At 43.6% G+C, this 25956-nt stretch overlaps 1 protein-coding gene across 2 annotated transcripts in view; it reads left to right on the top strand.

Annotated features, from left to right (window-relative positions):
- man2c1 (mannosidase, alpha, class 2C, member 1) overlaps positions 1-25956 on the top strand; it is a 125352-nt gene that overhangs the window by 47002 nt on the left and 52394 nt on the right. For both annotated transcript variants that reach the window (XM_043680528.2, XM_043680529.2), the window contains 5 exons: positions 2746-2891; positions 8314-8437; positions 15891-16012; positions 17166-17251; positions 24975-25136. In XM_043680528.2, the coding sequence (XP_043536463.2) occupies positions 2746-2891; positions 8314-8437; positions 15891-16012; positions 17166-17251; positions 24975-25136 (640 nt within the window). The remainder of the gene's footprint in view (positions 1-2745; positions 2892-8313; positions 8438-15890; positions 16013-17165; positions 17252-24974; positions 25137-25956) is intronic.

Raw genomic sequence — 25956 nt, 5'->3', positions numbered from 1 at the left:
CCGGCATCCAAAGGATTGTAAGTTGTTATTTCTGTCACATCCAACTAGATGCCACCACAGACACACATTCCCTTCCCCCTTAACTCCTTTATCAGTATTCTACAGGGACTAAATCCCTTGGTACAACCTGGTCCACACCTCCTTACGCTCCCATGGCTCATTCCAAGCAATTGCAGAAGGAGCCCATTTACCTCCAGGTTGACACATCACTGTGTTCCCACACCAACATATCGGTCTCAGGCCTGCTGCAGTGCTCCAAAGAGCCTCAGCACAAGCTCAAAGAACAACATCTCATTTTCCACTTGGGAACCCTGCAGCCTCTAGGATTCAGCACCCAATTCCATCCTTCCATGGCTTTTATCTGATTTTTTTGTCACACATAACCCTGATCTTAAATTTACCTGGACCATCTCTGACACCTCCCTCCCCTTCCTGGACCTCTCCATCTCCATTAATGACGACCGACTTGACACTGACATTTTTTCCAAACCCACCGACTCCCACAGCTACCTGGATTACACCTCTTCCCACCATACCTCTTGCAAAAATGCCATCCCGTATTCCCAATTCCTCCACCTCCGCCGTATCTGCTCCCAGGAGGACCAATTTCACCACAGAACACACCAGATGGCCTCCTCCTTTAGAGACCGCAATTTCCCTTCCCACGTGATTAAAGATGCCCTCCAATGCATCTCGTCCACGTCCCGCACCTCCACCCTCAGACCCCACCCCTCCAACCTTAACAAGGACAGAACGCCCCTGGTGCTCACCTTCCACCCTACCAACCTTCGCATAAACCAAATCATCCACCGACATTTCCGCCACCTCCAAAAAGACCCCACCACCAGGGATATATTTCCCTCCCCACCCCTTTCCGCCTTCCGCAAAGACCGTTCCCTCCGTGACTACCTGGTCAGGTCCACGCCCCCCCTACAACCCACCCTCCCATCCTGGCACCTTCCCCTCCTACCGCAGGAATTGCAAAACCTGCGCCCACACCTCCTCCTTCACCTCCATCCAACGCTCTAAAGGAGCCTTCCACATCCATCAAAGTTTTATCTGCACATCCACCAATATCATTTATTGTATCCGTTGCTCCCGATGAGGTCTACTCTACATTGGCAGAGCGCTTTAGGGAACATCTCCGGGACACCCGCACCAATCAACCACACCGCCCTGTGGCCCAACATTTCAACTCCCCCTCCCACTCTGCTGAGGACATGGAGGTCCTGGGCCTCCTTCACCGCCGCTCCCTCACCACCAGATGCCTGGAGGAAGAACGTCTCATCATCCGCCTCGGAACACTTCAACCCCAGGGCATCAATGTGGACTTCAACAGTTTCCTCATTTCCCCTTCACCACCTCACGCTAGTTCCAAACTTCCAGCTCATCACTGTCCCCATGACTTGTCCTACCTGCCTATCTTCTTTTCCACTTATCCACTCCACCCTCCTCCCTGACCTATCACCTTCATTCACCCCCCCCCCCCACTCACCTATTGTACTCTATGCTACTTTCTCCCCACCCCCACCCTCCTCTAGCTTATCTCTCCACCATTCAGGCTCTCTGCCTTTATTCCTGATGAAGGGCTTTTGCTGCTCCTCGGATGCTGCCTGAACTGCTGTGCTCTTCCAACACCACTAATCCAGAATCTGGTTTCCAGTATCTGCAGTCATTGTTTTTACCTGACAATGAGTGGGATCCAGTCAGGGTTATGGGAGAGAAGGGAAGGGGTGAGGGTAGAGGTGCAGGAGATGGGCTGGACTCAGCTCAGGGCCCTGTCGGCCACAATAGTGGGGAACCCTCAGTTGAGCGTTCTGGAGAAAAATGCCCTCTGGATGAAAATGGCATTGTCAGAATAGATGTGATGGAGATGGAGAAACTGGAATAATGGCATGGAGTCCTTATAGGAAGCAAGGTGTGAGGATGTATATTTGAGGTAACTGTGGGAGTCAGTGGTTTTGTAGTGAATATCAGTGGCCAGCCTATCCCCAGAAATGGAAACAAAGATGTCATGGAAGGTTTATTGCTTTCCAATATTAAGTCTTTGTTCTTCCAACTCTGGCACTTGTGTACCTGTCTAGAGTTTTGTTCATGCTGCATCTTTAGCCATATAATTTCTAAGCTCTGGAATTTTCTCTGAAAATGCCTCTACATCTTTCTTCTCCTTTTGGGGGAGACAGTGCTAATGTCACTATGGGGCCGGTGGAATTCAAATTTAATCAATAGAATCTGGAATTGAAAGCCACCCTCAAGAGTTGGTGACCATGAAACTATCATTGATTGTCATAAAAACCGATGTTGCTCACTAATATCCTTATGGGAAGTAAATCTGCCATCATTACTCAGTCTAGTCTATGTGTGAGTCCAGATCCACAGCAATGTGGTTAACTCTCAACTGCCCTCTGAAATGGCTTCGTAAGATACCTAGCTCCAGGGCAACTAACAATAAGCAACAGGTGCTGGCCTTTCCAGCAGTGCATATGAAAGAAGAAAATGCTCTTCAAAGCACACCTCTTTGAACCAAACGGTTTTCCACCTGTTCTAATGTTATCACCATTGGCTTGATGTCAAATTTTGTCTTATTTGGGGAAGTTGTTTGAAGTTACAGTCACTATTTGATGCATGTTGCTGTTGGTCGTGACACTACATATCTTTGAGTGGAAAACCAGTGTTAATTTGGTGTGAAGTCTTATCCTGGAGGATTTAAGCAGTTTGAGGAAATTTTTCTTCCCTCTATTGCAGCTGCTGAATACAGTTAAAAATAATAAAGACAAAGGTCGTGTCAATGACAGTGCCTTCCTGTTTGGGTTTGGAGATGGGGGCGGTGGACCCACACAAGACATGTTGGATCGACTACAGAGAGTTCAAAACACAGATGGGCTTCCCAGGTCAGGAAGCAAACACTGTTTAAAAGTCATGTGCATTTCTAAACCAACTTGCCAGTTTGGTGTGCTCTGAAAGAGTGTATTGTTCAGGTGTCTCTTTAAATTGCTGTCAGAATATAAAATTATGTGCAAAATCTGTTTGTTCGCATGAAATAATTTTCAAAATTCTGCACGCAACCTTGTATTGCTTGTGGTGTAGTGTGTTGGATACCCAAACTGCTGTGCATGTGTGCAATCTTTGCCCTCTAGAGTTTCTGCTGTTAGCAGTGGTACTAAGAGGGGAGCAGAGAAATCACTGTACTTTACACATCTGGGCAATAGTGTTTGAGATGTGGAAATAGATTTATTGTTCACCTCTAATGTACAGTTGGCAGCAGACATGTGAGGATTGGAAATAGAAAAGTGACAGAACACTTTGGAAAGAGAGTTGCTCCAGAGAGGTTGGATATGGGAAAAGAAGCCATAAGATGCTTCATACATCTTGGGGCAAACTGAAGGCTGAAATATGAGGTACCATTGAAATGGCACTCAGGAAGTGTTAGATGTGTTAAAAATTAGAAAGAAAGTAAGTAATTTCTTTAATCTTGATTACTGTTCCAAAGCTAGTTCCCAGAATTTACGAGCTGCTCCCAGTGCAGAGCAGTGGTTGCCGGATTACACTGCTGACACCAGGAAGTTCTTCATAGGGAGTACCTGAGCAAAATCTTAAACAGACAGAGCACAATTTAATCTTAACAACGGAACATCTCAACTGTGTCCACATAGTACCTTTAAACAATGTCACAAGGGTTGAGGGATTTGATCTTAAGTATTAGGTGCACTGCACATTTCAAATGTGTCCATCACAAATCATTGTTATACCCCTGATCTCCTTTTATGTCAATGGCAATGTGGTAAATTTTGCTTGATTATTTCAACCTCTTGTAGCTCATCCCAAATAATGGAAAATCCGCAGAGTACAACGAAGGGCTGATTTACTTGTGTCCTGTCAGTGATATGCTGCTGTTTCTAAAAAAAAAAAAATCTGTTCATGAGATGTGAAGATTGCTGGCTTGGCCAAGATTTGCTGTCCATGAGAAAGTGGTGGTGAGCCGCCATCTGAATCCTAATTTGAAAGTTATACACAATTTTAAACACCCATAAAGTCAGTGATGATGGAGTCTAAGAAAATCTCGGGAGGGAAAAATGCCGGCTGAGTAGTGAAATAACTCAATGGAGGCCAGTATGCAATCAACCAGTCATTCTTTATTGCCACGTGGAGAGTCCTTGACACTAAACCAGCTCCCTCAGAGCCAGCTCTCAGGCTGAACAGCATGTCTTTCACTCCTGTTCTTTTCTTTTCCTGTTTATTTTTTTTCCACACTACCGCCTAACAGCGGGAGTGCTTATTTTACCCCAGCACCCATGTCATGTGTGTGCGGGTATCGGACACTGAAGAACAACATGTATGTAAATCTTTATTTATATTCCACCACCAGGAAGAAAGGAAACACCTGCGTGGCCAGTGATAAGCAGTGCTTCACTCCTGTTCTTTAATTAAACAGTACAGTTTACAAACAATTAACATTAACAGCGTATACAGAGAAACAACAATTTACAAGGGAGAGGAGCAGTAAAGCCAGACCCCAAACCCTCCGCTCCTGTTTTTTTTCTCTCTTTTTTTTTTCTTTCTTTGCCCTTTTTATATAAACAATAAAGAATAAGCAAAAAACTTCAAAATAAACACCTCCTCAATGCGAAGACGCCAACAAAGACACCACCCCTTCTCTTTTAACACAGGAAAAATAGACAATAGGTGCAGGAGTAGGCCATTCTGCCCTTCGAGCCTGCACCACCATTCAATATGATCATGCCTGATCATCCTTAAACAGTATCCTGTTCCTGCCTTATCTCCATAACCCTTGATTCCACTATCCTTGAGAGCTCTATCCAACTCTTTCTTAAATGAATCCAGAGACTGGGCCACCACTGCGCTCTGGGGAAGAGCATTCCACACACCCACCACTCTCCTCATCTCTGTCCTAAATGGTCTACCCCGTATTTCTAAGCTGTGTCCTCTGGTTCGGCACTCACCCATCAGTGGAAACATGCTTCCTGCCTCCAGAATGTCCAATCCTTTAATAATCTTATATGTCTCAATCAGATCCCCTCTCAGTCTTCTAAACTCAAGGGTATACAAACCCAGTCGCTCCAGTCTTTCAGTGTAAGGTAATCCCGCCATTCCAGGAATTGACCTCGTGAACCTACGCTGCACTCCCTCAATAGCCAGAATGTCTTTCCTCAAATTTGGAGACCAGAACTGCACACAGTACTCCAGGTGTGGTCTCACCAGGGCCCTGTACAGCTGCAGAAGCACCTCTTTGCTTCTATACTCAATCCCTCTTGTTATGAAAGCCAGCAACCTATTAGCCGCCTTCATTACCTGCTGTACCTGCATGCTTACCTTCGTTGACTGGTGTACAAGAACACCCAGATCTCTCTGTACTGCCCCTTTACCTAAATTGATTCCATTTAGGTAGTAATCTGCCTTCCTGTTCTTGCCACCAAAGTGGATAACCATACATTTATCCACATTAAACTGCATCTGCCGTGCATCTGACCACTCACCTAACTTGTCCAGGTCACCCTATAATCTCCTAACATCCTCAAAACATTTCACCCTGCCACCCAGCTTAGTGTCATCAGCGAATTTGTTAATGTTATTACTAATACCAATAGCAGAATCCTTCACTCCACACTGATCCAGCTCCCTCAGAGCCAGCTCTCTGTGTACAGGACATCTGACACTGCTGTTCTTTTTTTTTTCCTTTTTTTACTATATAAAGTGCCCACACTACCGCCTAACTGCGGTAATGCTTATATTATCCCTAACACCCATGTTATGTGTGTGCAGATGTGAGACACAGTGAAAGACACAAGGTGTACAACACTTTATTCGATTTCCACCACCAGGAAGAAAGGAAACACTGAATGACCAGTGACAAGCAGTGCCTTTCTGAGAGGGCAATGCTGCATGATCACATCTGTCAGTGTGGGCTTCCTGATTGGACCAGGTTAACAGCCCTAATCAGGAAACTCATTCAATGAGGTCCACCTGGCTGACCTCATTTCAATCCCTATAAGTCATTCTGGGCCAGTTAGGCAGAGTAATTAATGGCACAGGCAGTGCTATTGGTTCCACTGAATCTATGCCAGCTCCCTCCAGAGCAATCCCACTTAGTTTTCCTTCCTGCTTCATCCCTGTATCACAAAATAACATCATACTCAGAAGCCATTCAGCTTGCATTGATTATGAAGTCTGAATAGTTTACAAGATGTTGTCAGAAATTTACCAAGCCTCCTTCATAGAATAGTACAGCACAGGAACAGGTCCTTTGGACCACCATGTAATCTCTGATCATAATATCATTCTAAATAATGCTATCTGCCTGCACAAACTCCATATCCCTTTATTCCCTGCCCATTCAAGTGTCTGTCTAAATGCCTCTTAAACTTTACTATTGGTCCTGCTTCTATTCCCCTCTCTTGGCAGCATGTTCCAGGCACCTACCATCCTGTATGTAAAAAAAAAACTTGCCTTGCCCATCTCCTTTAAACTTTCCCCCCTCACCTTAAACCTATGTCCCCTAGTATTTAACATTTTCACTCGGAGAAAGATTCTGACTATCCATCTTATCCATGACTCTCATAATTTTATATACTTCTTTCAGATCACCCCTCAGCCTCTGACGATTTAACAAAATCAATCGAAGTTTAACCAATCTCTCCTTCTAGCTAATGCACACCAGCTAGCTAGGCAACACCCTGGTACATGTATTTTGCACCCTTTCAAGCTTCCACCTACTTCCATAGTGTGGTGGCCAGAACAGCACACAATAATCCGAGCGTGGCCTAACTGAAGTTCTATACAATTGTAACATGACTTGCCAACTTTCATACTCAGTGCTCCAACCAATCGAGGCAAGTGTGCTGTACACTTTCTTTACTACCTTATCCATTTCTGTTGCCACTTTCAGGGAGTTATGGACTTGCACCCCAAGATTTCTCTGTATATCAATGCTTTTTAGGGTCCTGCCATTTTCAGTACACTTTTCTCTTGCATTTACCTCCCAGAAATCCGTCACCTTACATTTGGCTGGATTAAATTCCATCTGCAGTTTATCTGCCCCACTTTCCAACTGATCTATATCCTTCTATATTCTTTGACAACCTTCCCCTCTATCCACATTTCCACTAATTTTTGTGTCACCTGCAAACATACTGACCAGACTACCTAGATTTTCATCCAAATCGTTCATATATTGCAAATAGAGGTCCCAGCAGTGATCCTTGCAGAACACCACTGATCCCAGACCTTTAGTCAGAAAAACCCCACTCCACAATTGCCATCTATCTTCTATGACCAGTCCAATTTTGTATACATTTTACCAACTCTGTGTGGATCCCATGTGACTTAATCTTCTGGACCAGCACACCATGAGGGCCCTTGTCAAATGCTTTAGTAAAGTCCATGTAGATAACTGTCCTACTTCATCTTTGACACTTCATCAAAAATATCAAATTTGAGCGATCTGTGCACTTGCAAGTTTGTCTTTCCAATGCCTGTTCAATTTTCTTTTGAAATTGTTGCTTGTACTTCCATCACACCCATTTCTATTAACAGGATGAAGAATTACACCAGAGTTGTTTCCAGGTTTATTACCCTTATTAGCCATGGTTCAGTGAGTGTCTGTCATGCGGCTTGAATCAGAAAGTTAAAGTGTCAAGTTCTACTTTAGGACTTAAGCACAAAAATTAAAATCAAAGCTGACACTCCCATTCGGTACCATGGGAGTTCTCCATTATCAAAGTGTGATGATGCTTTTAGGATGAGATGGTAAGCCATAAATGTGAAGTTGTCAAACTAACTACAATAGGAAATTCAGGAAAGTATCAGAGTGGTCAGAGTTTGGAACTCGTTCACAGCGAGTAACTGAGGTAAATACTGTAGAAGTGTTTAAGAGTGATAACCATATTAACAGAGAAAGGAATAGAAAGATATTTTGATAGGGTTGATTTAAAAGGGGGAAGAGGAGACTTGCATAGAGTCAGATATTAGGCATGGACTCATTGGGCTGATTGGCCTGCTCTGTATTCTAAATATTTTGCAATAACACAATAGGCTTCTCCTATTTTGAATTAATCAGCCAGAGTACTGTCATGAAAATTCACCTTGTTGTAGCTGAGGCCAACAGGAGGTCAGTAAATTTTCATCCAGATAACCAAAGTCAGAAGAATTCACAATGAAGAGTTTGTTTCCTTTACTCGTATTTTAAAATTAATTGTGTCTATAACAAGGTATGCTGTGTGAAGGTATGTGTGTATATAGACATATATAAGCTGTAGCTAGCAAAGGTCATTAATAAGTGCATACACTGTGTCTCAGGGTGAAACAATCCAGCCCAGAAACATTCTTCTCAATTTTGGAAGCTGACACTACGATGCTTTGTACCTGGGTTGGAGAACTATTTTTGGAACTACACAATGGCTCCTATACTTCCCAGGCAAAGGTAGGAATCTTTATTATTCTTAGTTTTTAAGTATTGTGGGGACTGGTCTACTAATCCAGAGTCCAAGGCTAATGTTCTGAAAATATTGTTTCAAATCCCATCACGTCAATTAAATGATAAAGCTAAAATTAAAAACTAGTCTCCGTAACATCAACAATCAAATCACTGATTTATTGTTAAAGTTCAAATCATTCAGTATGTCCTTGAGGGAACAAAATTGGGCTGACATTGGACTCCAGACTTTTATGAGCCTTGACTGTCCACTGAAATACCTAACAAGCTGCTGCAGAAAAGTCAAAAACCAGGCGAACCACCCAGCATTGACCCTGATTTCGCTGCTCCTTGGATGCTGCCTGAACTGCTGTGCTCTTCCAGCACCACTAATCCAGAATCTGGTTTCCAGCATCTGCAGTCATTGTTTTTACCAGGCACTGGAGCCCTGTTGCCAAGTCAAAATCCTGGATCTCCCTTGTTAACAGCACTGTGGATGTAGCTACATCATATGAACTGTTGACTTCCAATAAGTTGGCTCCTCATCATTTTCTCAACTGGCTTGCCAGTGACACTAACGTCCGACAAAAGCATCCCTTTTTATGATCTCATTTGCAAACGGTTTTCAATTTGCTGCAGGCCACAATGATTTATTGATGTTAAAATAATTATATGATTAAACATTTAGTTTCCTGTGGCAGGTAGTATATATAAACACAAATAAGCACACATATAAAAAGCTTGTGTATGTATGCATTCCCAATGTACACATATTACTTGTTTCCATAGTTGTTTTTTAATGTATTATATTAATGTTTAAACTTTGTAATCAATTTTTATTGAATTTTTTTCTACGCAAACAGTTGCCAAATATTGTTGATGAGCCAGTTTGTTACTCAGCTTGCTTTTTCACATTTTTCTTAGCTGCTGAAATATATTAAGTGTCAAGTTATATCCAAAATAGAACTAAAATTTAAAATATCTATTTGATACAATTAACCCAATGTGTTGCCTATGTCTTTTAATCTCCTTTTAAAGTTTTTGCTTTTAAGACTGCAGCCTCTTTGAAAAGTCTGGTTTTTAGCTGTTTTGCTTTTGCACAGTAGTTAAGAATAAACTTTCAGTCACATGCCAACATAAAATGCACACCATAACAGGACGAGAAAGGTCCTTTTATTCTGTGAGGATTTGAGATTTTTCTTTAACACTTTGTCTCCCAGAAAGTTTTAAAAGAAACTGGAAACTGAAATCAAAACCTTGAGATATGAAGCAGGGAATGGCAAATGTATATGATCATATAGAAACAAACAATCCTGATCACTCTATTTGTAGCATCTTTAATAGTTAAGGGAGAAAGTGCTGTTTGATTACAAGGTTGGATTGGTGTTTACAGCTGTTGAAATTTCAAATCAAAATCTCTGTTATAATTGCTTTGACAAAATCTTCCCCTTTTTAGAACTGGCAGGATAAGTGGTGTGGTAAATAGGTGGGCTGGTTGGGAGATTTCTGCTGCATTCCTATCACCACTGGAATTAAGTTCTAGGAGCAAAGATCACCCCCATCTGCAACCAAATGACCCAGCCGAAAGTGGGTACTGTAGATGCTGGAGGTTAGAGTCAAGATTAGAGTGGTGCTGGAAAAGGACAGCAGGTCAGGCAGCATCCGAGGAGCAGGAAAATCGATGTTTCGGGCCAAAGCCCTTCATCAGGAATGGCCGGAAACGTCAATTTTCCTGCACCGAATGAAGACCCTCTTAAGTGGACAATTAACAACCATTTCAGGGCTTGATAGCACATGGTTTAGTGGGCTTTCCCACTCACTTTGGTGGCTGGTGTCCCATTCATATATACACCAAGCACCATACCTCTATCAAAAAGCGGAAGATTCTGCCCAATGATTTATTACATCTATACAGTATTTTTTTTAAATGACATCATTATTTGGGAAATTTGTTTCTTGAAACGTGTGTCTATGAAAGACTGATGAAGTTGGTCATCTCCACCATGTGCTACATTTTGCTCTGGTGTCTGTCAGTTGTGAACTTCTGGAACCTACATTGCCGTCCTGTGAGCATACACCTGTTAAGAAGCAGAAAGCATGCATTAAACCAGAAAAATTGATAAAGGAACCAGATGATTATGTAGCAAATGGTAAGGGGACATCTGGAGCTGACAAAGTGGCACTGGTTGGGCTGGAGGAGGCTGACAGCATTGGCATAGCAGGGTGTTGAGGCTTGGTGATTTGATATGGGCCTCTGACTTCTTGGACTTTCATCCTTCACAAGCTGCTCCCTTCAGTGCTGTTAGATTATAGCAGTCCCCCAATGTTGTTGAAGCTTTTGGTTTGCACTGATCAGGAGAAACACCAGAATGTCAAATTTCATGCCATCACAAGTTATCACAGGAGGAAAGGGTGCTGATTGTTTGGCAGTTTGACTCAGGTTGGCAAACTAGAGGCTTCCTCTGCTTCTGGGAATTTATTTTAAAATGCAAGGCTTTAATATTCCTTTTGTTTGTAAAGGACAGATCCCTGTGCTATATCCCCACCTCTTGCTGAACCCAAGGCTAACCCATCTGCCCAATTAACTCAACTCTCAGGATCTTAAGTGCTCTTGTGTTGTCCAGAAGCATATCGATTGTATTCTGAGCATGTTCTTTGATCCATAAACAATCAGTATCCCCTACCAGTATCTGTCTCAATCACACATCTTTTCCTCTCCTCCATAAAATGCTGTTTGCCCCAGAGGCCTCATCCTAGTATGACCAGAATACAGGTGACCGTTGGATCCAATGCCATTCCCAGTGCTGATGACTCACTGCCTTGATAACACTACTTTGGGTAATGCTCCAGTACTCATAACATCTGATTCACTGAGCAATATCTCAAAAGATTTACTAGAACATACTTAAAAATGGTGTATCCAGGCCATATCTTGTCAGTCCTGCCTCTGATGTTACAACTGGGTATCACAATCGACAGGGAGAAAGTGAGGACTGCAGATGCTGGAGATCAGAGTTGAGAGTGTGGTGCTGGAAAAGCACAGCAGGTCATGCAGAATCCAAGGAGCAGGAGAATAGACATTTTGGGTTTAAGTCCTTCATCAGGAATGAAGTTTGTGGGTCAGTGGGGCTGAGAGATAAATGGGAGAGGGGCTGGGGCAGAGGGGAACATAGCTGGAAATGTGATAGGTAGATGAAGGTGCGGATGGAAGTGATTGGTCAGAGGGAGGGTGGAACAGATGGGTGGGAAGGAAGGAAGATGGACAAGTAGGACCAGTCAAGGGGACAGTGCCGAATTGGAGGCTTGGAACTGGGATAAGTTTGGGGGAGGGGAAATGAAATCTACATTGATCCCATGTGATTGCAGGGTCCCAAGGCGGAAGATGAGGCGTTCTTCCTCCAGGCGTCAGGTGGTAAGGGTTTGGCGATGGAGGAGGCCCAGGATCTGCATATCCTTGGTGGAGTTAAAGCATCGACAGACAGACAATATAGGCTGGCACGGTGGCTCAGTGATTCGCACTGCTGCCTCGCAGCACCAGGGACCTGGGTTCAATTCCAGCCTCAGGTTACTGTCTGTTTGGAGTTTGCACATTTTCCCCATGTTTTTGTGGGGTTTTGTCCAGGTGCTCCGGTTTCCTCCCATGGTCCAAAGACGTGCAGGATAGGTAAATTGGCCATACTAAATTGCCAGTAGTATTCAGCGATGTGTAAGTTAGGTGCATTAGTCAGGGGTAAGTATAGAATACTCGGGTAGGGGAATGGGTCTGAATGGGATACTCTTCGGAGGGTCGATGTGGATTTGTTGGGCCTAATGGTCTGTTTCCACATTGTGGGGATTCAATTCTATGTCGTTCTATGTCATATATGTTTCATACTTGCATCCAATTGTCTCATTTCTTGTTAACAAACCTGCAGTGTTGCAGTTGTAAATGTGAATATTTAGCAAACAGAATTGGAAGCTGCCATTTATTAGGTTTGAGAAAAACACTATTGCAAACCAAAACTGCAGTTAACAATAGATCAACAAGAAACTTACTTTTGAAAATCTTTTCAGCTGCCATCATTAGGGGTGACACGGTGCCTCAGTGGTTAGCCTGCTGCCTCACAGTGCCAGAGACCCAGGTTCGAATCCAGCTTTGGGCGACTGTCTGTGTGGAGATTGTACATTCTCCCCATGTCTGTGTCAGTTTCCTTGTGTCCAGGGATGTGCAGGCTAGGTGGTTTAGCTATAATAAATATAAGGTTACACGGGTAAGGTAGGGGGATGGGTCTGGGATGGATGCTATTTGCAGGGTCAGTGGATTCGATGGGCTGAATGGCCTGCTTCCACACTGGAGAACATTTATGATTCTATCTTAATTATAACTGTTTGTTTGGAAAACTAAGTTTTTTTTTAAAAAATCAAGGAAATTACAAGACTAGATGGTAGCATTTTCTCTAACAGTATTTTATTGAAAACCTTCTTGTATGGGCAAAACCTTAGCCTGGAGCTCACTCGTGTTCCCAGTGCTATTACTCAGTGTGAGAGAGAGTCAGCCACATTGAAGCTACAGTCACAATATTGGGGGATATGAGGTGCACAGTGATCATTAGTAAATCTGGAACTATGGAGTCCTGATTTAATAGTAGGACCATGTTTCCATTTTTTCACCCAGTTTTTCATGTGACACAGTCACATTGAGAGCAAACCTGCTGTACAAGGCCAGAGCCAAGATTAGGACAGGAGAGAAGGAGAGAACGTAGGAATGGGTATGGAAGATATTTTTAGATGGTTGGGGAGAGAGGGACATCAACAGGTCTGGAAGTTAATGGAAGAGTGATGGCTTGCCTTGAAGGCTAGTGGAAAGCAATCTGCTCTCACTGGCTCCCAAGAAGGCATTGAATTGCTGATTGTGGAGGGGTGTTTCTCAAATCTTCATACTGGTCAAACTGGAAGTTTTGTGTGTGTGTTAGATTACTTAGTGTGGAAAAAGGCCCTTCGACCCAACAAATCCACACCGACTCGCCGAAGCGTAACCCACCCAGACCCATTCCCCTACATTTACCCCTTCACCTAACACTACGGGCAATTTAGCATGGCCGATTCACCTAACCTGCACATTTTGGGAGGAAACCGGAGCACCTGGAGAAAACCCACGCAGACACGGGGAGAATATGCAAACTCCACACAGAGAGTCGCCTGAGGCGGGAATTGAACCTGGGTCTCTGGCACTGTGAGGCAGCAGTGCTAACCGCTGTGCTACCGTGCCGCCCATAGTTAAGGGTTCCTAGTGGTGAAAATGCTATCCACCTCCATACACACGCACTCGTGTACAGATCGTAAATGCATGCACCCTCCCATGAGCATACACTCACACATGTGCAGCACCTGCACCCACCCTACCATACAATGCAGGTATGCCCTCGCCCATTTCCCCCCATAACACACACACACCCCCGCCCCTCCAACCTCCACTCTTCTGCCCTCCCTTCTTCTGGGTTGTCAAAACTTCCTCCTTCAAATTCGAGAGTTTTCTTCAGTAATAACAGAAAGCCATAGAGGAACTTGTTGCTTTAGAAACCCTTTCTAGTGAAAGTTTTTGCAGACAAAACCTTCATGGAAGCCATTTATGAGAAACAGTTATTTTGTTTTTTGGTGATATTGAAGTAAACAGTACAGAGCAAGCAGTCCAAAGATGTGCAGGTTAGGTGAATTGGCCATGCTAAATTGCCCATAGTGTTAGCCACATTAGTCAGAGGGAAATGGGTCTGGGTGGGTTACTCTTTAGAGGGTCGGTGTGGACTTGTTTAGCCGAAGGGCCTGTTTCCACTCTGTAGGGAATCTAATCTAATCTAAAAATCACACAACACCAGGTTATAGTCCAACAGGTTTAATTGGAAGCACTCTAGCTTTCGGAGCGACGCTCCTTCATCAGGTGATTGAGTCCGAATCATAATCTAATCTAAACTTTTAAAGTAACTCAAAACACACACTAAAAATTTGCTAATGGCTGATTACCTGGAAGTGCATTCAACAAGTCCAATAAAGACATGAATATTGATAAATTAGTGAATGCGGAAGGACAAGGGTGAGAATGACTAAGAATGATGTAATTTTACAGCAAAGGAGGAAGCTAAAGCTTTCATTTTTCTGCTTTTTCTCCACATCCTTTTAAAGCCTAAGCTCACTTCCCTTTTAAAAACTCCGAATGCTACTACCTTGTAAACATTTGACAAGGGTCTTGTGAATACAGTAATCAGCAGTGCTCCTGACATTTCATATAAACCACAGGAACAAAATCTGGAAGGAATATACTGTTAATCATGTTTGAAAGGAGCTTTTCTGCTTCTGCATTAAACGCGTATTTAACGAGAAGGATTTTTAGGTAATCACGTAGAGGCTTTTGGTAAAGAAGGAAAATCAAGGTATAAATTGCTGTAACCTTTAACTTTTAACATGAGTTAAAAGTTAACTGAGGAAGAAAACATTATAATTGAATAGATAATAAAGCCCTGTCATCCACGACTGGAGGATAGGACAAGCAGTCCAAAAAAAAGCAGCCTAGCAGAAAGGAGGGCGATAGCATCTGAGTAGATTCACATGCAGTGCTTCGAGTGGCAGGGTTGGGTGGGGGAGCGGTTGCGGGGTGTGGCAGGGAGTGCAGTCAGTGTGTGCTTGACTGATCTAGTGAAGTTCCCCATTTGAAATGCAGAGATTTCGTTTATGCAATTCATCTATTTTCAGTGGCGGAGGAAAACTATTTATTTCCCAAGTACTAATTGAACACTATCACTGGTAATCTTGACATCCCTTATTGACTTCTTTCAGGGTTGACTATATCACACAACCCAGGTTCATCTGTTGCAGTAGAATAACTTTTAATTCACCCGAATAATACTTTCAGAGACTGAAATTTACTTGTAATTTAAGTGTAGAAAAATTGTTTGATAAACTGAATGACGTGGAGTTATACAATTTGTACCTGGATAACAATGGGATGTGGATGGACTTAAATGAAATGCCACAAAAGGTCTGTGGTATTTTAAGCATTGGTTACATTGGACTTTTTAAAATCTTAAAAGCTCCATTGGTCCAGAGCAGCAAAATTGGCCACATTCCCAACAGTGGAATGACAAAAACCTTGGCACTTACATCCATTTAGGAATGTTATCACATTGCTTCCAAATTTTCCAGCACATTGATATTATGGTCATGTTATTTCATTTTTAAACAGGGGAGACAGTTCCAGAGCACGAATGTCACTGATCTAGTAATCACAGAAGCCCAGGTAGTGCTTTGAGCATTTGTCTCTTCCTACATACTCTTCAATTCTTTTCACCCTCATTTACTTAACCAGCTTTCCCTTACAGGCAAAATGAGTAATAGAAAGACAAACCTTATTAAACTGGTTCTTTCAGCAGTTTGCACTGTCAAGATCTCTACTTCACAAATGTAAAACAGTTTTAAAAATATTTCTCTTTAGATTAAGAAAGGCAATCGCAAATGTGAATGTATCCTCCATAGTGTTGAAGTTGTGAGCAGTCTGGCATCCGTACAGAAGGATACCTTCGAATATCCGAGTTCCCAATTGCAACATCTGTGGAGGTAGTATCTGTTTCATGAGATTTACTTTGTTGTGTTGTTTGTTCTTTCTGCTTTGAGATTTCTCCGTTCCACAAAGAACTAAAGTTATGAAGCTCCGAAACTGAGCACTTTCAACCTTTGACACCACACACCCTATGGAATATAATGACTAGGGACTTTGAAAAAGTGCTTTGACCTTTCTTTTAACCACCTCTTCACACCACCCCTGAATTTCTTACCTGCCACTTGACTCTCCCTTCAGTGGTTGCATCAAGCTGGAAGTCATCCTGTACAGATTCATAGTCCAAATCACAGACTTATCCCACTGGCAGCATGGACCTTCTCATAGTGGTATGGAATGTGCAGTTCCTACGCGCAGGGAGTGTTGCAGGAAATCAGACCTCCAAGCTCTAGTTTGAGTAGGCTTCAAGAGTTAATCAATGGTGCTCCCCAAATGCATTACATGGGTATCACTGAATTACTGAAAATTTTCTAATGATTAATGTTACGGTAGCCATTTGCTGATTGTGCAGTTAAAGTTTCAGCACACATTGCAGAAATGAATAAAGTTTAGATTGACACGTGAGGTTTATGCTCAAAGTTTAAACACTCTTTCTCAGTATATTTGACTTTCCCATGAGTTGTGAGTAGTTTTCAAAACATGCTGCAATTTGAGACACTCTGTAATGCTGCACTATGTTAGTTGCTGAGTTTGAAACCTGACTGAAAGTGAGAATGTTGTAGCTTTTACAAGATGAGACCAGAACTGAGAAGTTCTGCGACCCCCCCTCCCCATTGTCCGTAAAGCAAGATTGGAGGGGGAGCTGATTAGAGATCTTTAAGATAATTAAAGGCATAGACGTAGGGATCATTTTTCCACATCTTGGGAAGACCCTAAGCTGATAGCCGTAAATGCAGTCACCAATAAATCTAAGAGGGAAACTATGAGAAACCTCTTTAGCCAGAGAACCTCCTGCCACAAGGAGTGTTTGGGGTGAATAGCGCACATGCATTTAACGGGAATCCAGATACAAATATTGAGAAGGAAAAGATTGGGAAGTTTATGCTGAATAGGATGAGTTGCAAAGGGGTGAGACAAGGCCCACATCAAGCACAAACATTAGTGTTGAGAGGCTAATTTTGTGTAATTTAATGTAACTATCACATTTCACAGACTGCTGCTCCTTAATCAGTTCCATGATGTGCTGCCTGGCACATGTATTCAGCCTGTAGTAGAAGATGCAGTAAAGTTCTATGAAGGTAAGGCATCTCAATTGTCCAGTCTCCTCAATCTGCTGTTATGTTTAGAGAATGGACCTCTGTGTCACAGAGGCCAAACGCCAACTCTCCGACACCACATCCTACCTCCCCGTTGACCACAAGTCCACCATGGTCCATTAGGCCACTATTATCCACACTGTGACCTCATTGCTTATGGTGACTTCCCTCACAGACCCCCCAGCCCTACATGCCCAGTTCTATCTGCCCCCCAAGATCCACAAGCCTGACTACCCCGGCCGACCCATCATCTCCACATGCTCCTGCCCCATTGAACTCATTTCTTGCTACCTTGACTAAATTCTCTCTACCCTTGGTTCTGGCAGTTCTAATCTACATCTGAGACACCGACCACGTCCTCCACCTCTTCGAAAACTTCCAGTTCCCGGCCTCCAGCGCTTCATCTTCACTCTAGATGTGCAGTCCTTATACACATCCATACCCAGCAATGATGGCCTGCAGGCCCTCAAGTTTCTTCTCCTCCAACAGATCCATTAGGTCCCCCTCCACCATAGTCCTCACCCTCAATAACTTTTCCTTAAACTCTTCCCATTTCCTCCAAATTCAGGGAGTGGCCATGGGCACTCACATGGGCCCTAGCTTCGCCTGCCTCTTTGTTGGCCATGTCGAACAGTCCCTCTTCAGCATGTACACATGTGCTATTCCCCAACTCTTCCGCTGTTACTTTGATGACAGTGTCAGTGTTCTGCACCCACGCTGAACTGGAGCAGTTCTTTTCACTTGGCCAACAATTTCCACCTTGCGCTCAAATTCACTTGGTCTATCTCAGACAATTCCCTCCTCTTTCTTGACCTCTCCATTTCCGTGTCTGACGGCTGTTTATGGACTGACACTTACTATAAACACACAGACTCCCATAACTACCTAGACTACATCTCTTCCCACCCCGTATCCTGCAAAAACTCCATCCCGTTTTCCCAATTCCTTCATCTTCGTCACATCTGCTTTGACAAGGAGACGTTCCACTCCCAAGCATCCCAGAAGTCCACCTATTTTAAACAATGTGCTTCTTCCCCCTCTGTTATCCAGACAATCCCCCACCGCACCTCCTCCATTCCCCACTCCACTGCTCTAAACCTCCACCACCCACCAAACATAATAAAGACAGCGTTCCCCTTGTCTTCACTTTGCACCCTACTAGAGTCTCTGCATCCAACGAATCATCCTCAAACACGTCTGCCAATTCTAACTAAACCCCACCACCAAGAACATCTTCCCCTCCCCACTCTTCTCTGCTTTCCACAAGGACCATTTCCTTTGTCACTTCTTCGTTTGCACCATTCTCCCCCCCACCCCCCACCCCCCCCCCCCAGTAGCTTCCTCTGCACCTGTAAAAGATGCAAAACTTGCCAGCACATCACCCCACTCACCTCCATCCCAGGTCCTAAACAATCCTTCCAGGTGAAACAAAGGTTCACCTGCCTCTCCTCCAATCTAGATTACTGCATCCGGTGTTCCTGATATGGTCTTTTCTGCATCAGTGAGACCAAACGTAAACTAAGAGAACGTTTTGCTGAGCATCTCAGCCTGACATCCTGGTTGCTGTCCATTTCCGTTCCCCCCCCCACTTCCTCTCTGACATGTCCATCCTCTGCCTCCTCCATTGCCACAGTGAATCAGATTGCAAATTGGAGGAATAATACCTTATCTTCCGCCTCGGCAGCCTACAGCCCGGAGGACTCAACATTGAGCTCTCCAATTTCAAATAACCTTCCCACCCATCACCCAACTCCCTTTCTAACCTGCCTCTTCCCTTCCATTCCACTTACCGACCCTTCCTTCCAGCTACCAACTGGATTCATCCCTCCCATTGACCAACCAGGTTGTACCCATCACCTGCATTCACCCATCACTGCCTCACCATCCTGCCCCTCTCCCCACCCATAACCCTTCCCTCCATTCCTGAAGAAGTTATACCCGAAATGTCGACTTCTCCACCTCCTGATGGTGCCTAGCTTACTGTGTTCTTCCAGCCTCCTGCTTGTCTATTATGTTTATTTTGCAGGCAATTAGACTAAAGTTTCTTATATCATTTGTGATTCCTTACGTAATTGTGGATAATTAGCTTTTTGAATTCTAGGTAATTATATGGTTACATTTTTATGCAAAATTTACATAAATGTAATTTTATCACTTCCAAATTGCTGTAATTTTCTAGATTGTGCAGGAAGTAAAGCTCATGCAATATAGGTATATTTTAATCAGGTATATTTTGAGAATGACTTTATTGTAGGGTTTATTGTTGTAAGTAACATTTGAGTAGCACTGAAAAAGGTGATCTGGCACTGCTTGCTTTATTTGCTTCTAATCCTGTTGTGGTAATGCACAAAGAACATGTTGTGCTGAACTGAATATCTTGAATTGGTTAAGTGTAGCTGTTAGTACACTAGGAATTTGTCAGCAAGTGCTGCCCAATTGCAGAATCAGATCAAACAGTGGATGCTTTATCAGGCTCTTAATGTGGTTTGTTTATTCCTGCTATACCTTCATAAGCAGGGACCTGTTGTGTACAAACAAAAGGAACATGTTCAAGTCTTATGTTCTTTTGAATTACCTGCGAGATTGGGGAAACTTAGATCCTTGTTGCTTTCTCCATGGAGAGAAAGTGAGGACTGCACCCATCAACCTCACTGCCCCATGGCTGAACATTTTAACTCCTCCTCCCACTCCATCAAGGACATGCAGGTCCTGGGCCGCCTCCATCGCCAAACAATTATAACCCAATGCCTGGAGGAAGAACGCCTCATATTCCACCTTGGGACCCTGCAACCACATGAGATGAATGTGGATTTCAACAGCTTCCTAATTTCTCCTCCCCCCGCATTATCCCAGTCCCAAGCCTCCAACTCTGCAACGCCCCCCTGACCTGTTCATCACCTTTCCCAACTATCCGCTGCACTTCTTCCCCCCCCCCCCCACACACCGACCTATCATCTCCCTCACCTTCATCTACCTATCGCTTTCTCAGCTATCCCCTCCCACCCCACCCCCCTGCCATTTATCTCTCAGCCCCCTGGCCCACAAGCCTCATTCCTGATGAAGAGCTTATGCCCGAAACATCGATTCACCTGCTCCTCTTCGGATGCTGCCTGACCTGCTGTGCTTTTCCACTCTTGACCCCTTGCTTTCTCCATAGCAATGCCTGGACTAATCACAGAAGACTTGCCAACCAAACTTTAACTCTCCGTGAGTTAAAGTTATTACACGTTTGAAATTCGGCATTCTTGCATTTGTCCTGATGAGTGCAAAATGAAAAACTTGAGCAATACTCAAGTCCGACGCAAAGCAAATCTGGTCTGTCTAAAATATTTGATTCTGCTTTCTACCAACAAGTGCAAACCCTCTTCCATTTGTTTATCTTGCATGTCATGTATAACAAATCTTTCTTAAAAAGCTGCCTGACAAAGTGTAACAACTGCTTTCAGTGACTGAAATTTGATTATGTGTACCCACCCACTAAAGCAGACAACATCATACACTATCTTGATTTGGAATTGTATCACTGTTCCTTCACTATTGCTGGGTCAAAATTCTAGAACTCCTCTCTTTACAGCACTGTTGGTGTCCCTACACTCACTCAACTGCAGCAGTCAAAAGCCTGGTTCAGCCTGAGACAATGTCCAAGCAGAGATGGAATTTTCAGCAGGGGTTGCAAACAATGGCTTTCATATTCCTATGTTTAACAGGCAAATATCACAGATTACGGGTATCAGACAAGAAATTTGTCAACACAGATGTCGTAGGCTGGGAGATGCCAAAGAAGTGGAAATGGGCGACATTAGTGCACTTTTGGAATATGCAACTAGAAGAATTTGCGGTTACACAGAAAATTTACGTACCCAACATCCTTCATTGGACCATAATCAGATAAAATTGGACAGCAACTTGAATGAGGAGATATTGAGACAGTTTTACAGAAACAAAATACTGCATTTCTGGAGATCTGAAGTAAAATCAGAAACTGCTGGAGAAAATCAGCTGGTCTGGCAGCATTTGTGGAGAGGGAAACAGAATTGAGATAGTTTTAATTGGTTGCTATTTTTGATCTCTCCATGTGATTGTTTAATGATCGCTGATCTAATTACTTAGAATTAGACTGAACTACTTCAGAGCTGTTACTAAATTCGAGATTCCCTTCTTGGTGGCTTTTATTGAGAAGAGTAAGACTGTGAATGTCAGGAATAAAGGATATTACCTCCTGACTGTAAATATTAAAAGTGATTTTCCGTTCTTCTCAGTATAAAAATAATTTCATTTTGTTTCTGTGGCTCAGAAGGGAAGGGGGGAGAATAGGAGAGCAAAAGTGATAGGAGATTCAGTCGTGAGAGGAACAGACAGGAGATTTTGTGGTTGTGAGCGAGACTCCTAGATGGTATTTTGCCTCCTGGGTGCCAGGGTCAGGGGTGTCTCAGAGTCTACAGGATTCTTAAGGGGGAGGGAGAGCAGCCAGAAGTCATGGTGCACATCAATGCCAGTGACATAGTTAGGGAAAGGGAGGAGGACCTGAAACGTGAACATAGGGGGTTAGTTTGGAAGCTAGCAGGCAAGATGAGCAGATTAGTAATCTCAGGATTGCTACCGGTGCCTCTTGCTAGTGAGGCTAGGAATAGAGAGGGAATGCAGATGAACATGTGGCTGCAGGGCTGGTGTAGGAGGGAGGGCTTCAAGATATATGGATCATTGGGATACCTTCTGGGGAAGGTGGGAACTGTACAAGAAGGACAGGTTGCACCTGAACTGGAGGGGCACCAATATCCTGAGCAGGAGGCTTGCTAGATCTCTTCAGGAGGCTTTAAACAAGATTGGCAGGGGAGTGGGAACCTGTGCTACGGCTCAGAGGATGGGGTAGGTAGTGAACAGCCAGATACAGCATGCAGAGAATCTGAGAGGAGGGATGGACACTTGATAGGGCCAAGGTGCAGTCAGTGTGATGCGGTGAATTGTGATAATTTTAATGCAAGAAGTATCAGGAATAAGGGAGACGAGCTCAGAGGGTTGGAACTTGGAGCTGTGGTGTTGTGACCATTACGGAGACTTGGATATCACAGGGGCAGGAAAGGCTGTTGGATGTTCCAAGGTTTAGATGTTTCAAAAGGAGTGGGGTGGGGTAAGGTAAAAGAGGTGGGGGAGTGGCATTGCTAATCAGGGATAGCATCACAGCTGCACAAAGGGAGGTCATCGAGGAGGGTTTGTCTACTCAATCAGAATGGGTGGAAGTCAGAAACAAGAAAGGAGCAGTCACTTTATTGGGGGTTTTCTACAGCTCCCCCCCAATAGCAACAGAGACACGGAGGAGCAGATTGGGAGGCAGATTTTGGAAAGGTACAGAAGTAATGCAGAAATTTTCCTGGGTGACTTTAACTTCCCTAATATTGATTGGAACCTCCTTAGTTCAAATAGTTTGGATAGACCAGATTTTGTCAGGGGAGTCCGGGAAGGGTTCCTGACTCAATATGTAGATAGGCCGACTAGAGGTGAGGCCATATTGAATTTGATGCTTGACAACAAACCAGGCCAGGTGTCAAATCTCTGTGGAAGTGCATTTCCGTGATAGTGATCACAACTCCCAGACCTTTACTATAATCATGGAGAGGGATAGGAGCAGACAGAATGGGAAAGTATTTAATTGGGGGAGGGAGAATTACAATGCTATTAGGCAGGAACTGGGGTGCCTAAATTGGGAACAGATGTTCTCCGGGAAATGCACGTCAGAAATGTAGAGGTTGTTTAGGGAGCACTTGCTGTGAGTGCTGGATAGGTTTGTCCCATTGAGTCAAGGAAGGGATGGTAGGATGAAGGAACCTTGGGTGACAAAAGAAAGAAGGAAGCTTACTTAAGGTTGAGGAGGCAAGGACCAGATAAGAGGCAGGACTGTAGAGGGTTACAAGGTAGACAGGAAGGAATTGAAGAGTGGACTTAGAAGAGCTAGAAGGGGGCATGATAAAGCTTTAGCGGGTAGAATGAAGGAAGACCCGAAGGCATTTGACATTTATGTGAGGAACAAGGGGAAGGCTAGAGTGAGGGTCGGGCCGATCAAGGATAGTGGAGAGAACTTGTGCCTGGAGTCAGAGGAGGGAAGGAAGGTCCTAAATGAATACTTTGCTTCAGTATTCACTACTTTGAGGGACCTTGTCGTTTTCGAGGACTGCATGAAACAGGGTTGTTGTCAGGAAGGAGAATGTGCTGAAAATTTTGAAAAACATAAGGATAAATAAATCCCTTGGGCCAGATGGGATATGCCCAAGATTATGACAGGAAGCGAGGAAAGAGATTGCTGCATCTTTGGCGATGATCGTTGCATTCTCACACTGTCCACTGGAGTAGTGCCAGATGATGCAAGGTGGCAAATGTTATTCCCTTGTTAAAGAAAGGGAACAGGGGTAATTCTGGGAATTACAGACCAGTCAGTCTTATGTCTCGGGTGGGCAAAGTATTGGACATGATTCTGAGAAACAAAATTTATGATAACTTGGAAAGCCATAGCTTCATTATGGCTTTGTGAGGGGCAGGTCATGCCTCACAAGCCGTTTTGAATTATTTGAGGATGTGACAAAACACACTGAAGGTAGAGCATTGGATGTGGTGTAAAAGGATTTTAGCAAGGCGTTTGATAAGGTTCCCCATGGTAGGCTCATTCAGGAAGCAAGGAGGCAAGGGATACAGGCTATCTGGATACAGAATTTGCTTGCCCATGGAAGGAAGAGGGTGGTGGTAGATGGAAGGTATTCAGCCTGGAGCTTGGTGACCAGTGGTGTTCCGCAAGGATCAGTTCTGGGACCTCTGCTCTTTGTGATTTTTTTTTATATAAGTGATTTAGATGAGGAAGTGGGAAGGTGGGTTGGTAAGTTTGCTGATGACCTGAAGGTTGGTGGAATGGTGGATAGTGTGGAGGGCTGTTGTAGGTTGCAATGGGGCATTGACAGGATGCAGAACTGGGCTGATAAGTGGCAGATGGAATTCAACCTGGAAAACGTGAAGTGATTCATTTTGGAAAGTCGAATCTGAATGCAGATTACAGGGTTAAAGGCAGGATTCTTGGCAGTATGGAGGAACACAGGGATCCACATCCATAGATCGCTCAAAGTTGTCGCCCAAGTTGATAGGGTTGTTAAGAAGGCGTATGGTGTGTTGGCTTTCATTAGCAGGGGGCTTGAGTTTAAGAGCTGTGAGGTTTTGCTGCAGCTCTTTAAAGCCCTGGTTAGACCACACTTGGAATATTGTGTTCATTTCTGGTCTTATGCAAAAAGGTTGAGGGAGTTAGGGTTTTCTCATTGAAGCGACGAAGGAAGAGAGGTGACTTTGATAAAGGTGTACAAGGTGATGAGAGGCATAGGTAGAGTGAATAGCCAGTGACATTTTCCCAGGGTGGAATTAGCTATCATGAGAGGGCATAATTTTATGATGAATCGAGGAAGGTTTAGGGGGGATGTCAGAGGTAGGTTCTTTAACAGAGTGGTGGGTGTGTGGAATGCTCTGCCAACAGTGGTAGTAGAGTCACATACATTAGGGACATTTAAGTGACTCTTGGATAGGCACATGGAAGACAGTAGTTTAGCCTGATCTTAGAGTAGGATGAAAGGGCCGAAGGGTTTGTACTGTTCTATGGTTTGTGGACCGAGCCTCACATTCACTAATTGAGAACTCCTTTTGCTCTGCCATTTTACTTTTGGTTTTTAATTTGCAGAAATCCAGAGCAATGGGAATGAACTCCTGAAAGAGGCGATACAGTGTCTCCTGGGAGGATCTGAACAGGAGACTGGGAAGAACATCCATGTGCTCAACACCCTGTCATGGGAACGGACTGAAGTAATCTCAATGCCACGACTGGAAGGAGACGAAGTCCTGGGTAATAGAATTAGACTTGGTGACTGAAAAGCTTTCAAACAAAGAATGCCTGCCCTGCTGCCGTCTGGAACCAAACATAAGCTGATTCCTAAATAGGTCAAAAACATTGTATTCAAGAGGGGAGACTGACAGTAATAGCAGTCTCCTGCAGGAGCACATTATGACTTTATTCTTTAATTAGAAGTCAGTGTCACTGGCAAGACCAGTACTTGTTGCTCATTCTTAATTGCCCTACTAACTTGCTTAGCCAATTCAGAGATCAGTTAAGAATCAACAACATTGAATCAGGTATCAAGATTTTGTAAGAACAGCAGGATTACCTCCCTTTGTGGGCATTAATGAATCGGATAGATTTTTTTGACAATCGATGGTAATTTCAGAGTCACCTTTACTGAGGCTAACTTTTAGTTTCCAATTTTTAGAAATTAAAAATATTCTATAGCAGCATATTGCTGGCATTGGTCGGGAACCTATTGTGATGAGAATTTATTCACAAAGTTTATTTTGCAAAAAATGTCTGTGGTCAGATAAAAAGTGTTTTGCAGTATCTTACTCGGAAATATAACTTTTTTATTTTTAAATGTGTTTCATTTTCTTATGTATTTGAAGTTCCCCTTGTTAGGTTTCATTATTCTCTGGCTGTTGGGAAGGTAGGTTCCTCTGTTAGTGCTGCGCTTGAGTCAGCACAGTACTGGGGAATCTTGGCCACTTTCTCTGATGGAGTGAGGAAGATTAAGAATTAAGGTCAAAATTAAGGCAGGTGATGGTCTATATATTAAGGCACCAGTACGTCGCACCATCTGTTTTCTGTCGGAATCGTG

This window comes from Chiloscyllium plagiosum, unplaced genomic scaffold, assembly GCF_037043375.1.
Source record: "Chiloscyllium plagiosum isolate Xiang-an unplaced genomic scaffold, Cpla_swu_hap1 HiC_scaffold_42, whole genome shotgun sequence".
Classification (NCBI taxonomy): domain Eukaryota; kingdom Metazoa; phylum Chordata; class Chondrichthyes; order Orectolobiformes; family Hemiscylliidae; genus Chiloscyllium; species Chiloscyllium plagiosum.
The sequence above is the reverse complement of the archived record's forward strand: the minus strand, read 5'-3'. Positions and strand labels throughout refer to the sequence as shown.